Source organism: Coturnix japonica, chromosome 1, assembly GCF_054131305.1.
Source record: "Coturnix japonica strain WE chromosome 1, WE-NBRP24, whole genome shotgun sequence".
NCBI classification, from domain to species: Eukaryota; Metazoa; Chordata; class Aves; order Galliformes; family Phasianidae; genus Coturnix; species Coturnix japonica.
In genome coordinates, this window is record NC_140663.1 from 100,186,198 (window position 1) to 100,201,471 (window position 15,274).

Genomic DNA, 15,274 nt, shown 5'->3' on the forward strand with positions numbered 1-15,274 from the left:
CAAAACCACATATCAAGCTGATCAGAAGCATGTGCATGTAATCACCTGATAAGATCAGTTTTGACTGGTACTGAAAATCTCTGACAACTTTATTTACCCTACCCGGCCCCTAGAACCCAGTTCTAATATTGATAACTTGCATCCCAGGATTTTAACAAAGAACAACTACAAGATGATGAGGCATTTTTCAACATAACAAGATGTTGTTGTATTAAAATGGCTTGTAAAACAGGAAACCACAGCAGCACTTCAGCTCCTCTTTTCTTTAAGGCTGTTGGATGATCTCGGAATTTTTCAGTAGTTACAGTCTGTATATTGCTCATTTCCGAGCCATTTACAGCAACAAAACACTTAAGAATTCCACTTTAGGGACTTTGCTCACATCTACATGCTATAAGACTTGATTCCTGTGATTTTTTTTTTCTAACAAGAGTTGAACATACTTGCCAAATATGTGCCAAAACTGCTGGCTGCTTGCTCTTCCTACTTGCTTTATGGCTATAATGGAAGTTGCTGGTACTTCCATATCAGAGCTTGGGCCTTATGTGTGGATATTTTCAGGGGGGAAAAAAGTATTTTTGTACCTTGATTCTTGAAAGGGAAGAATCAAAATAGTAGCAAGCAACTTGATCTGAAGTTCCTGTAGACTTGCACATGATGCCTGCAAAACTTTATTGCAGCTTTCTGGGTTATCAGTTTTAGCACTTTTTTGATGTGTGAAATTACTAGCTGACAGTGAATGCACATGCCCATCAACCAGAACGAAACTGCCTCATCCATCCAATAGAGGCTAAATGTGCATCAGTTTTCCTTAAGTACAGTTACCAGTACCAAAAACAAATGATTAAAAGTATTCCATGAAGGTACAGAGCTCAGAGCAGGTGTCCAGAAGAGCATGGTAGGTCCTTCTGGGAGTGAGTCATGGATGTCCAAAAGCCCACTGAGTCAGCGTGCCCTTCAGGTCTGCAACTCTTCTCTCTAGAAAGCAAAACCAATTATGTATGCATTCTGCTTGCTTCCATTTGAACCAATGTCAACACAGGCCTGCTGGAGCCAGTTCTGCCATATGAATGGTTGTGCTTGTTCTTCACAAAAATACACCACCTCCTCCTGATGGGCTGCAACTCCCATCACACGTACTGTGAACCTGAGGAAATGCCATCAGCTTCTCTCACCACTTGAGTTCACTGATTGCTAACCGTGTAGGCTGCGGCAGGAACAGAAGATTCAGAAAGAATTATGGTTATGGGGGATGGTGGAATATATTAGCAACAGTGGCAGATACTATGTGGGGGATAGCGCATACAGGGAGCTAAGTAAGATTTGAAGGGGTTTGTTTTGTTTCTTCTTAGTTGTTCCATTGCTGCTTTCTTTTTCTTTTTTTTTTTTTTTTTCATATTTCTTTCTCCTGGGGTGGGAACATTTCATGCCTATTCAGATGCACTAGCTGAAGCATAGTAGATCTCAGATTGTAATGTATGAAGGACAATGGTACTCCCATTTTGCACTACAAGCTTTACTTCCTCCCCTAGCAATTCAAAATGGAAGCAAGAGAAACTGTGTTGGATGAACATTTTGTGAAACAACACCACCTAATTTCACTGCCTAGAGGAAAGCAATAGAAAACTGTCTGTTGCCTTCACAGGAGAGAGTCATCAACAAAATATTTGCAAGCTCTCGAAAACCTGCGAGGCCGAAGTGCTTACCTCAGGTTTTAGACCAGGAAATTGAGGATCAGAAAATGTAAATACCTCCTCTCTGATCATGCCTGGCATTAAATGAACGGTCTTGAGAGCTGAGTTGTCACAATGTCAGTTTCCAGAAGGAAAGCATTTAAAGGGCAAGCTGATGACCAAGCTCCTTATCTTGCTATTTTACATCTCTTAGATCAAAATGGATCCCTCTCCCAGCCTCTCTGATAAGCCTTAACTACAATAGTTAAGTTAGTGTGAAGAAAATAAAAGAACTTCTGAAGACACCAAATGAACCCCAATCCACGATGAGCAATAGCAGCTAAGAGCAGATTAGAATTGTGGTCTTATTTACTTTCTTCTTTACTTTACTTTCTTTTGGTTTCTTTCAGGTTGCATTAAGAAGTGTCTGTGTTTCTGTGCTGCAACTGAAAGTTTTTTTGAGGATGAATAGATGTTTAATCTGAAGGATGTCCCTGTGAAAAATTATGACTTGCTAGCATCTAGCCAAACATATATTTAACTGCACTTTTTTCCCCTCTTGATTACATCACCATATATGACATCTTCATCTGAAATGTCTTCACTTATCTTGCATGTGCAAAATGCCAGCCATTTCTGGAACCTATGGTTAGATGTGGGGAAAACACAGTGATTAAGAGGGAAAGGAGGGGAAGAATACCAGAGGTCTGAAAGCTTTGGGCATGTTATCCTGTCTTCTCTAGCTTTGTTGAGTGGCAGATGGGCAGTGACAGCATTAACCTTTGCATGTAATATAGACTGCGAAAACAGCATGTGTCATGCAGTATGCAGACTGAGCTGAGCTAAAACTGCACACATGATCTTGTTTTGGGAATTTCCTCATCTGAGAGTGCTTGACATTAGCACTTCAGATTGTGGAGTAAGTCTAGCCTATTTCACAAACAAGATGAGACAGGAGTGATTTCATCTCATGGCACGGTGGCAGTACAGGCAGGTGTTGGGGCTGGGAGTCATATTGCTGCTTCTGGCACACCACCACCACTATTCATTCATTCATTTGTTTGTTCATTCATTAATTCCAGCAATTTGAGTGCTGGAATAGCAGCACTAGTGTCTCTGTCTCTGAGGACCAGGTTAGAGCAGGATGGGATGTATGCTTCGGTTCTTGGGGTGGTTTTATCTTGGTAGGAGAATGAAATGTAAGAGCCTGTGTATAGATGCTTACCTGTGAGCTGTGACGCACCCAGGTAGGTGAAGGTGGCTGCAGCATCCCCGTATTTCCTTGCCTCTCCTCTCCTTTCCTTCCAGCCAACACCTTCTCTCCCCACTCCCCATTTTATTTCTCCCCACTCAGCTTCTACAGGACAAACTCACTCTTGTGTCACATATTGCCATAAAGCAAAAGTCAGCTGTGACAAATATAAGATGAATCCTACGTGGAACAGGTGAAGCAAAGCTACAGCTGGAGATGGAAACAGAGTAAAACCACACCTCCATCTGCTCGTGTATCCAGCCCAGGAAGGAGGTAGTTCGGCTGTAGACACCAGGCTTGTTCGCTTCTGCACAGCCCACTCCAAAGCTGGTGGTTCCCACCAACTTCCAGATACTCATATCTTCACATGCTAAAGGACCCCCACTGTCTCCCTGGAGGATAAAGAATTAAGACAAATGTCAGTGCCTCAGACACCCAAATGAAAATCTGTGCACCTCATGCCTTGGTTTCATCTTGTCCCTTGTGTGATTGTAACTGGGTAACTCTGGTAACTTTGCCCCTCATTCACGACAAACCGGGTGAGCCTGCATTACTGTGTGTGGCACTGAGTTATTGTAAATCTACTGATACTCAAATCCTTTTTTCCATTCCTCTACATTTTCCAAAATTCCACACTTCTTATCTTCTCATGTATGCTTTGGCTGCTTTTCACTATGGGATTTCTGCACCTTGCAGGTCTCCAGAGCTGCTCACAGTGTAATTCAGTGCAGTGCAGAGGCCATAGTGAGGGCAAGGAAAGGATGGTCCCACACAGCAGCACATACAAGAGATTAAAAAAATGTCTTAAGTAAATTTGGCTTCAGAAGTTGCAGATATGGCCCACAGAAGAAAGGTAAAAAGGGAATTGTAGTGCATGAATGTGTGCACAGTCAGTGGCTTGTATTCATGCTGAACAGAGTAAATGGTACAAGAACAAATATTTGTCCAAGAAAAGCCTGGGAGTGCCTTCTGATAGCTTATCATTCATGTTTTTCCATTGCTGCTGTTAATGAGAACACTAGCAGTTTGGAAACTTCCATACCTGGCAGGTGTCCACCCCTCCCTTTAGGAAACCGGCACAAAGCATTGAAGAGGTTATGATCCCACCATAGACATCCCTGTGATTGCAAATTCTATTAGAAATCAAGGGAACACCTGCGTAATTCATGGTTTCGGATGTATCACCTGTTCAAAAACAGAACAAAACCAAAAACAAACAAACAAGGAAAAACTCTCTATCCTTGAAAGTAATCTCTAAATCTCAAAAACAGAAGATGCTTTACAATATGAAGAACTGGCAAGCAAGAGTGACAGAAATACAGTATAATAACAACATAATGTAAGTCTCATCACGTACATAGTCTGGTAACTAGTGACTGCATAGAGCTGGGTGTTATTATGGCGTGTAATACAAAATGGTGAGCTACATGTTTCTACTTCAGTTGTGAACTTAAAAGCTATTTGGACATTGTCTTCTAATTCTAGTGCACAAATCTGTTTTGAATTGAGTCCCTGTTCTGTTCATCAACAAATCACCTGCAAACATCTGTTTTATTCTACAAATAGTCATCAGAATCTCAGTGAGTCATTTCTACAAATAGGAGCACTTGCACACTATCATTCCAATTTAGATCTCATCTTTTTATGTGGCAAATGTTGCTTTCTCTTTTTTTTCCCACCTTTTGCTATACTCCATTATTTTGTTTTCTGAACAACGGGAACATTTTAAATGAGACATATCAAGAATGAAGAAAGAACAATGACCTGAGCACTCAAGCACTCTGAAGTGAAAGTGAGTCAGTACGTATTATTGACTAACATAACCCACAAGTCATGCTAAAAATAAAATATTCCCTTTTGTTTCCAACATAATTCACAAATCTGATTTCTTTATCATCCAGCTCGCCTGAAAATATATACATGCTCTCTCTGGAAAAAGAAAAAATGAATGTTTGATTTTTGCATTTCTGCTCTGCTTTCTGTGGTTGAAGTTATACAAAACATGAGAGTTGGATAGTGTCTAGATGGTACTGCACCTACAGGTGGTTTTCATCCTTTCCATAGAGTGTACCCATTCATTCCTCATGTTAAGAGTTAGTACAGCACTTTTGTCTCATATTCCCCCTTGCAAAAGACTCAATTCCCTTTCCAGGGTGACCATAAAATTTAGGAATATGTCATCTTCTTCCCCACAGATACCCCAGACAATTTAATGTTGATCAATTGCTCCAGCCAAATCCTATATTTAATCTGTGTGAGATATTTTCATGTACTGTAACTGACAGCAGACACTTAAAATACCTCCTTCAACAGTTGCTCCCCATCCTGACACCCAACACATTTTTCCTTCTGGGAACTGTTCACCAAAATTAGGCAGACAAATTGGCTCTATGTGACCTATTAAAAAACATAAATAAGAGAAGAGAGAATCACTTTGATACAAAGTGTATACTTGAGTAAATCTTTCAGGATATGGCCTGCAATTAAGTTTCTAAGAAAACTATACACTCACCACATAAAGAAACTCAGTAGTTCATAGAATCATAGAATCATTAAGGTTGGAAAAGACCTCTGAGGTCACCCAGTCCAACCATCAGCCCATCCCCACCATGTCCACCAACCATGGCCCTCAGTGCCACATCCACATGGCTCTTGAACACTTCTAAGGACAGTGACTTTACTGTCTCCCTGGGCAGCCTGTGCCACTGCCTCATTGCTCTTGCTGAGAATAATCTTTCCTAATATCCTACTTTCCTTAAGACTTATGGCCAAATACCTACAGTGGGCTTAAAAGGAAGGAAGTAATAAAAGACATGTTTGGTTGTCAATAAAGTTATGAATGAGTAAATAGGAAATACACCTCATACTCAGCTGAAATACACCTCATACTCATCGAGACTCCATGGCATGCTGCTCTGCCAAAGGGCCATGGTTAGCTATAACATGGCTGGTATAGTACCTTATAATGTGTTTTGTGCAGTGGCATGTGAAAAAGCTATCAGCATGCATTACTGCGATCCTCAGAAAGGGCAGCAAGATGTCTGGAGTACTATTTGCTTTCCATCCATATTCTTATAGACCAAGGGTACCTCTGTGCTCTGGGGTACTGAATGCTATGCAATACGGTCAGTGCTTGATGCTCACAGGGATGAACTACAAGCTATCAAGGTGGCAGAGCACTGCACGAAGGGATGGAAGATATGATGTTATACTGGGTAATTCCTAGCAGTACACTTCTCCACTATGCAATGATTACAGCTAAAAGCATAAAGCCTCCAAGGCTCCCCAGGCTGCCCCTTGTCCCCAGTTCAGATACAGAGCTTTTCTTGTTCTTGTTAGCTTCACAAACTTGATCCTGAGCAAAAGAAAACAGCAGTGGCAGAAATTTCAAATGGAATAAATTCAAGCTGAATTTTTATCTAAACTGGAAGCTGGAAAGATTTAATAGAGTAGAATCATAGAATCATAGAATGGCTTGGGTTAGAAGGGATCTTAAAGGTCATCTAGTTACACTCTTCCTGCTGTGGGCAATTTCAGGAGTATTGATTTAGGGTTGGAGAATCTAGATGCAATGGGGAGCCAGTCCACCTTTGCAGAAAGAGCTCACAGTGAATAGGAAATATTGGTAGGTGATGATTTATATTCATACAGTATTGTTACACATTATTTCAACTCACTAGCTGTGTCAGCCATAGACAGCATCCTACTGAGAAAATAAGAGTGGTTTTAATTCAAAAGCACTGTTATATTTGTACTGTGTTGGCTTCTCTTTAAAATTTAAGCTTGATTTTCAGCTTTGGGCTCTGCTGGAACTCCCTATACTCACAGGAATAAGGACAGCAAGAACGTTGTAAAAATCTCTGTGATGTCCAAGAAAAATTAGGTGGGATGTATATTTTAGATAGGAAAAATTATTTAGAAAGAATAAAGTTAATATTTGTCTATTATTAAACGCCTTCAGCAAGCCAACACCAGAATGAGTAGGAAGCCTGTAGTGCCTGCAATCACACTGTACCTCTGCACCTGAAGTACAGAAGTGTTTCTGGTGTTGGGGCTGGGAAGGCTTTCTGCTGCTTTCTGCTGCCATGTGGAGACAGTACTTGGAAGTAAGGCTCATCTAAGGTACATCACTTGAGCTAAGGCTCATCCTATGGCTGGTGGTGAGCAAGGGGGATAAACCATTGTCATTGGGGTAGGGATCCCTTGCTATCACAGCAGCAGGTTCACTATATCTATGTTGCTTTCCTCTCATTGTTTTTAGAGGCAGTAAGAATGCACCCAGATGTCCTGTGTCAGAACAAAAGAACTTCCCAGCCTGTGCTCTTAGCTGCAGAAGTGAGAAAGTCAAGTGACAGCTCACACAATGAATTACCATTGAAAGCAAGAGGTGCTGCCAGTTTCATCAGCGCTATATCATTTCCCATGGTCTTGGGTTTATAATTTCGATGGTATATAATCTTTTCCACTGAATATGTGTGAACCTGGGTATCTTGCTGAGTCACAAAGCCAACCTGCACACTCCACGAGCTCGGTAAGAACAAGCTGAAATGAAGAGGTAGGGGAGAGTGAGAATCCTTTAAGAAAACTCTCAGGTTGTCATCTGTCTCCAAAGCTCACAAACTGATTGATCCTATTAAGTTGAAAAGGGTCTTGCCATTTACTTAGGAGCTTCTGAGTACTTTACTGCTCAGCAGCCAAGTAAAAATTCCTCCTGAGCCATGAAAATTGGGCTGTGATTTGAACACTTTTGTGAAAGATCCTTTTTCATAAGGATTTGCACTGGTGCAGGAAGAAGGAGAGATGGTTTAAATGCTATAGATAAAGTCTGTGAAATCAGGATAAGCCAATCTCTTCTGCAGGTTTTCTGAAGGCAAAATGCAATGTTTGAGCCTTCTTCTGCAGTGTTCCCCAATATGTGCTGCAAGTAGAGTCAATGGGACACCCGAGTAAGTCAATTTAGGGACTTACTTACTCATAGACACAATGTGCAGCTGTGATGATCCAGCGTGGGGTGATGACAGACCCTCCACAGAGGTGGTGCCCGTGGAACTGCAGGCTGACCTGCCAAGGCCACTGCTGGGGCAAGGATGCATTGCCTCCAACAATCCGTGGCCTGTAGCTGGCCCGCACCCCGCATGCTGCCAGAAAGCAAAGGTTACAGTCCATGGGGGGAAACACAGGAACAGTTTTTGTCACCTTATGAACCTCTAACCTTGCCAAGACCAGGTGGTCTCTGCAGCAGGACCATCTCCAACACCCAGACTTCTCATATCCCAATTGGAAAACAAGCTGGCATTGAGAGGTGTGCACTGAAGTTCAGGAATTAAGACAATTTCCCTTTAGATGTCAAGATGGCAAAGAGTTTGGATTGTAGCATCAGATCATTGATACGTGTCTACTTCCTACTGTGATTTTTACTGAGTTGTTCTTGCTACCTGATACTCCAAATCTGCCCCCCAAGTCTGCTCTGGATTCCTGAAATTCTCTGAAATTTTGTATTAAGAAATACAATTTCTCATTGCATGTGAAAAGCTGACAGTATTCCCCTGAGCATCCAATTCCTCCTCACTCTTGCTCTGCAGTGGGTGATGAAGGACAGGTCTTCATCTTATTCTCACTTCTGCTGATGCTTACCTAAACACTTTAAGATGATTACACTGCCAGAAGTGCATTCTTCCCTAAGATGAAGAGACAGTAAAGTATTAGATACAATTTAGGACTACCACTTCTTCCCTAGCAAGTATGTCTACATAAATACATATAATTCATACAATAAGAGAGACATGTATTCAAGCATTCATCCAATCTACTTAAGGCATTCAACTGAAATATGTAAGGTAGGAGCTTAGATACCATCAGGAGTCTGCAGACCACTTGCTGTCCTGATGAAGAGTGGTTCACTCTTCTGTAAGGGGAGGTTACTTTTAGCACATGATCTGTAGTCTCCTTGGATCCATAGCTTGCTTCTCAGTGAAAAGCAACTAAGAGAAGCAAGCCATTATCAAGATAAAGAAACACACTACAAGGGGGTTATATGCCCACTGGGAAACAGCTAGGGGTCTGTGAACTCAAAGGAACTGATCTATGTTAGAGAAAGGTAAGTGCCTGGTGTCCATCCATTTGCTGTAAAGAAATTGTGGGACAGCTTTGTCAAATAGCTCATTAAATTCTCTCTTTCTGTCATTATGAACGACATGGTTTTCTGCCATTCAAACAACAAGTCAAAGCATACCTCAAGTTTGTTGCATTATGCAGCGATGTCACTTGATCCATTGATAACCAATGGCTGAGGGATACAAAATGTCTTTGGAACTGTTTTTCAACAGCAGCCACAGGCAGATAACCTGAACTCACATAACTGTAAATAAAGCATAAACACAGCTTCATCAGACAGACATCCAGTAATCCGCCTGAATAATTTAGTGCCTCTATTAGTGGAAACCCGGTGCAGCAGCCACAATGACCAGATTTTGGCACTTGGTGAAGTCACACAGAATCACAGAATCACAGAATGACCCAGGTTGGAAGGGACCTCAAGGATCATGTAGTTCCAACCCCCCTGCCTGGCAGGGCCACCAAACATACACATTTACTAGATCAGGTTGCCCAGGGCCCCGTCCAACCTGGTCTTGAACACCTCCAAGGACGGGGCATCCACAACCTCCCTGGGCAGCCTGTTCCAGGACCTAACCACTCTCCTAGTCATCCCAACCCCTCCAAGAAGTGCTTCTTATAACGCATGCATACTTCTTCCACAGCCATGTCAGAATTCTCATGTATTGAGAGGTCTTCAACTGGCAGAGAAAGTCAATTTTAATTCTAATGTTCTGCTAGAACTTCATTGTGACTGGATGGCAAGTGTCTTCAGCAAGTGTCAATGGATGTCAGTGGGTGCTGTGTTTTCCACATGGAGGAATTCAGTAACACACCTTTACTTCAGCTGCACTTTTGTGTCAGACACCATTGTGTCAGACTGCCCCTCTGCTGCCATCTGTCACATGGCAACAACATGTAATGGAATACTGGTGGGAAGGTTCAGCCTCTTCTGCCATCCCACCAACATCCGCCTCTGATGCTGTGGGCCAACATCATAAAATAGGAGAAGCATTACTTTCTGAGCAGATCTCATATATAATTTTCCTGCTGATGAAGAAAATAAATGGAAAATACTCATATGTTGTACAGTGCCTCTCAAACAGATTGCAGCTACTAGGGAGACAGGTAGAATTCAGGTACCTGCAGTCCTGGAAATGGAAGGGAAGGGAAGGGAAGGGAAGGGAAGGGAAGGGAAGGGAAGGGAAGGGAAGGGAAGGGAAGGGAAGGGAAGGGAAGGGAAGGGAAGGGAAGGGAAGGGAAGGGAAGGGAAGGGAAGGGAAGGGAAGGGAAGGGAAGGGAAGGGAAGGGAAGGGAAGGGAAGGGAAGGAAGGGGAGGGGAGGGGAGGGGAGGGGAGGGGAGGGGAGGGGAGGGGAGGGGAGGGGAGGGGAGGGGAGGGGAGGGGAGGGGAGGGGAGGGGAGGGGAGGGGAGGGGAGGGGAGGGGAGGGGAGGGGAGGGGAGGGGAAGGGAAGGGAAGGGAAGGGAAGGGAAGGGAAGGGAAGGGAAGGGAAGGGAAGGGAAGGGAAGGGAAGGGAAGGGAAGGGAAGGGAAGGGAAGGGAAGGGAAGGGAAGGGAAGGGAAGGGAAGGGAAGGGAAGGGAAGGGAAGGGAAGGGAAGGGAAGGGAAGGGAAGGGAAGGGAAGGGAAGGGAAGGGAAGGGAAGGGAAGGGAAGGGAAGGGAAGGGAAGGGAAGGGAAGGGAAGGGAAGGGAAGGGAAGGGAAGACTTAACCAAACCAGTGCTGTTAGCCATCATCCAGGATTCATAGGAGCAACAGCTGGCATTTTCAGTGTGAAAATGTTCACGACAGTTTCCTATGTTATCTTCAATTATATTATTCACAAGAACTGAATAAGTCCTTTTTTATTTTAAAGCACAGACTTATGCAGGGTTTCATTAAGAAAACTGCAACTGTCAGAATTTGATAAGAATGTCAAATAAATTCCTTTTGTTTTACATTCATACCTTGAGAAACCCAGGTGTTTACAGGTAGTATTTCCATACTCTGCTTTCCAGTCATCAGAACAGACTGTTCGCCAGGATCCTGAGGTGAACACCTGAAGTACAGCTCTCTTGCCACTCAGCCTGACTTTGAGATTCAGAGGTAGAGAAGCCTGAGTGAGATGCAAAGAACCACCAGGACAACAACATGCACACAGCTGTGCAGTTCACCATTGTGGTATCCACATTTCCTGACTCTTGAAGATTTTATTACTTGTCTTTTTGATCACTTGGATCCTTTGACAGAATTTCTCTGTGCATTTCTGTTTCTTAACTTTAAGGAGGGAACTGGTAAATCATGCTATGTCTGAGAGCACAGCCCAGATGCTCCTTGAACTCCAGAACTGGGGGCTGTGCCCACAGCCCTGTGCATCCCGTTCCATGCCCACCGCCCTGTGGTGCAGCCCCTTTCCCTGACCCCCAGCTGCCCCTCCCCTGGCACAGCTCCATGCCGTTGCCTCGGGCCCTGTCGCTGTCACACAGAGCAGAGCTCAGTATCTATTCTTCGGTCTCACTGAAATTCTTTACAACACATCTCTCTTAACAGTGTCCCAGTCACTGCATGAGGAGGTATCAGGGATTTATAATCAAATCTGAATTACCACATCCATACTCATCTTCCCCTTCCTTACAGTTGAAGACACCATTGCACCTGGCTGATTTCTGGATACACTTGAAGGATGATCGGCAGCGAAACTTCCCAATGCAGTTGTATTGGACTGGCAAGAATGGAAGAAAACAAGGTGAAGAAACACACATTCTTGCTTTCATTATCTGGCCATATTTCTACCTTGCTGAGGCAAAGGCAATTCCTGTACTCTAGGAACTTCTGAAATACAACCCGGACATTGCTTCATGGTGCTGTTAAACTCATCCATTAGTAATGAACTGTAGGATGAAACTGTCTTTCTGCCTGTGCTGCCTCCTTCACAGATATCTTAACCCAGTTTATGTTCCACACCAGGATAAGTTTCCAGGTGCTGTGAACCCTCACCAGCAAAGCAAGGAGATCCTTACTCATTCCAGCTGTGGATGTGAAGGCACCACTGTACCATCAACATATTTGGCACATACCACTGGGTAGAATACACCTTCCAGTCACAACTGAACTCATCTCATGCTTTCTTTTCCTTCATAGGGATTTGTTATAGGGGAAAGTTTGTTTGGTTTTGGAAGCCAAACTGAAAGTACTGATTTATAAGACAAGACTATGCATGTTAGCTTACGCTTCCCTAGATTTCTCAATTATTATATCACCACTCAGGAGGAATCAGTGAAATCTGATTGTAGTCTTAGTCCTACAGGCTCCCCAAGTGTCCTAAGTATTACATCAATCTTGTCATGAGCACCAGATCTATTTTATTTCTACATGTATGTAAAACGTAAAGCCATCACATCAACAAGACTTTATACTTCAGTTAGCAAGTGGCAGAAGCAGTTTAATTCCATTTTAAGTAAAAAGCTCATGAAAAATTAAGAATTAGAATGGTTAATGGAGAATGAATGACTAATGAATAACTTAATGAATAACTAATTGTACTCACCACCCAGGCCAGTGGCAACTGCTAGGATTACTACAAAGAATAAAGCACAGACATATGGAAGGTATTTGGGAGAGATTAATACTTGGCAAATCGAAGGTGGTTCAATATCCCCTAGAAACCAAACAGAGATAACAGCTTCTATGAAGTTAAAACAGCTGGAGTTTGCAATGAAAAGATTTCTCTTACATTAAGCTAGATGAAGCAGCAACTGCTGCATGCATTTCACAATCATTCCTGTCCATATCTCCTGACTCTTGCCTGTACTATGTATGCGGTCCCAGTGCTCCCTCCAGCAGCTACCCCAGCTGCATGGTTCTCTGATAACTGTGTGCAGCCCCATGCACCAGCATCAGCAGTGGAGGTAGGAAGAGGTGCTAAAGCTTTGAACATGAGCAGGAATCTTGGAAAGAAGATAGGACCTGTTAACAAACAGCATTTAAGGCAAGAACTTTTGGACTTCAAATCAAAGTTAATTGACAGTGGTAAAAAGCAAAACTTGCAAACATGAGACCTACAAATTAGAAGATAGCTTGAAAAAAAAATATTGGAAAAGGTGATCTGGACAAAGTTTTACTATAAAGGCAAGGAGAGAACCAAGTAATAGCTCTATGCTGGGATTGAGTTTCCAAGGAAAACTTAGAACCAGTCAAGGATGCTGAGGGTCTCCCAGGGATCATAGAATCACAGGTAAATTCCAACCTTCCCAGACCCTCCCTATAGCAACTGAGCAATTGATTGTGGCAATGGAGTTGATGACTGATATTCAATATTTTTCACAGCTTCAGTAGGTAGTGGACTGTAGAAATAAATTGCATTTTCACCCTTGTTACTCATTCTGCCTCTGTTAAAGTTGGTATATTTGACGTGAAACCTATGGGAAGTAACCAACATGTTTGCTATTCCTCCTACAGACTGTTATACTGTACATTCAGGTTTTTCTTAAAGGACAGAATTTCCAATTTGGGAAAACTTCAAATAAGCCAATGAAAACCATGTTGAAAAGCGTGGGTAAGTATCTGCTATGTGGCAGAAGTGAGTGGATAATCTGTCTATAAAAAATGCTTGTGGGTGCAAGCACAAGACAGAAGATGTCGTCATCTGTTGATATGGTGGCAAATCTCACAAGTGGGGGAGTGAGCTTGTGTTTCTTGTTCCTCCGAGTAATTGCTTTCTCTGAATGTGTGGGCAAGCTAATTAGCTGTTCAGATTACAAAGGTCAAAACACCATGCAGCATCCCTACCAGATCCATCTGCACTGGGATCAACTCTCATTTGTATGCTGAAAAATCTTTTGAAGGAGAAATTAATTTCTGGTACTGGTGGTCCATCTTCTGTAATAGAGATGATTTCAAGACTTCCAGTAGTGGGATTTCCCCCTTGAGCCTGGCTCAACAGAAGAAACAAAAAGACAATATTTAAGCAAATTATTTCTTGCACCTCAAAAAATCTGATGCTCTTCTCCTGATTTGAAAAGATATTTTCTTCCTACTCCCATTGATAATTCTTTTTCCATTCAAGGCAGATACAGAATGAATCCACAGAGACACCTGCAAGAATGCTGTGTTTGCCCAAAATAAACTATTTCTTCATGAGAAAAGAAACCATACTTCTTGAGAGAAGCTCTGGTAATTAATTAACTGCAGAGGTTAAATTATTTTCAAGTTTCTCTAAGCACTTTCAATAACTCTGACTTCCTTTTTTTCCCTTAAATTTCAACCTAACCCCTGTGAGGTGCTCTCTTTAATTGCAATCAGAAGCAAGAGAGACAGAAAAGCACATTACACCCGTATAGCACCTGGCAGCAACCTCATGCTTGGGCTGACTGAATTTTAGCCCAGAAAACCCTTGATCTCTATCCACAATGTGGAAAATAATTAAAACTGGCCACACCAGAACTCAAGGTAAGCAACTTCAAAATACTGATCTCTAGCTTCAGTTCTGAACACTATCAGTGACAAAAGGTATCAGGTTTTTGACCTCGTAATGGTGTGAAATAGGTCCAGGATTGCTAGAGAGAGTGGAGTTGGCAAGATGTAAAAGCAGCACAAGTGCTTGCCAAATCAGTCCCGGAAAATATTTGTAGCGGCACATTTTAGGCAAAGTATGTGTGCTTTGTTGGTGGCACTAATCTCTAATCACCTGGAATATCTCTTCACCTTTTAGCAAACAGTTGCAATGAGGTTTCCACTCTTTCTTTTGATAAAGTCCAATTTTCATTTCAATGACCATAAATTAAATTTTATATGTAGCCCACTAATTTTATGGCAGATAAAAGAACGGTTTGCTATAAATGATTTTTAAGCATTTCTAATACTGTTCTACCCTTAAAACCCTTTAACCACTGCATAAATTGTTCATCTGGAAATAGAACAGCATTGAGAGGTATAAACTACATGAGAGATAAGCACAGCCACGTCACTTCTTTAGAGGACATCATGCCCTCACAAAGCTTCACTCACCTCTTCCTGAGAAGTCATAGTTAAAAGCAAAACTGTTTTCTCTCTTCATCATCAAAAGAAGCCAAAAGGAAGTCCTGAGGTTGCTAAGCCAGCCCACTATCAGAGGTTTCTCAAGCCACCCCAGGCCGCCTGTTCAGCCACTGGTCACAGGCAGCCTTGTGGAGACGGCTGTGAAATCCAAGCTGGGGATGGATATCAGGTAGCCCCGGATGGCATGGCTACGGAAAGGGGGAGATAAAAAGTCAGCACACG

The 15,274-nt window shown here is 42.5% G+C and overlaps 1 protein-coding gene across 1 annotated transcript; it reads right to left on the bottom strand.

Annotated features, from left to right (window-relative positions):
* Positions 1–2,180: 2,180 nt before the first annotated feature.
* TMPRSS3 (transmembrane serine protease 3) lies at positions 2,181–15,040 on the bottom strand. The gene is made up of 13 exons (XM_015881956.3): positions 15,023–15,040; positions 13,805–13,946; positions 12,564–12,674; positions 11,622–11,738; positions 10,984–11,107; positions 9,158–9,283; positions 8,560–8,603; positions 7,898–8,063; positions 7,298–7,467; positions 5,227–5,322; positions 3,968–4,110; positions 3,163–3,317; positions 2,181–2,352 (listed from the first exon to the last, which is right to left on the bottom strand). The coding sequence occupies exons 1-13, from the start codon at positions 15,038–15,040 to the stop codon at positions 2,211–2,213; spliced, it is 1,554 nt and encodes a 517-aa protein (XP_015737442.1). The 3' UTR covers positions 2,181–2,210.
* Between the last annotated feature and the right edge of the window lie 234 nt (positions 15,041–15,274).

Excerpts from the sequence above, each read along its gene's own strand:
- TMPRSS3 (XM_015881956.3), bottom strand. Across the intron at positions 11,108-11,621 it reads GGAAGATGAGTATGGATGTG|TCAGGCTGAGTGGCAAGAGA; the intron begins GTAATTCAGATT and ends TGAATCTCAAAG. Across the intron at positions 8,604-9,157 it reads CATAATGCAACAAACTTGAG|GGAAGAATGCACTTCTGGCA; the intron begins GTATGCTTTGAC and ends TCTTCATCTTAG.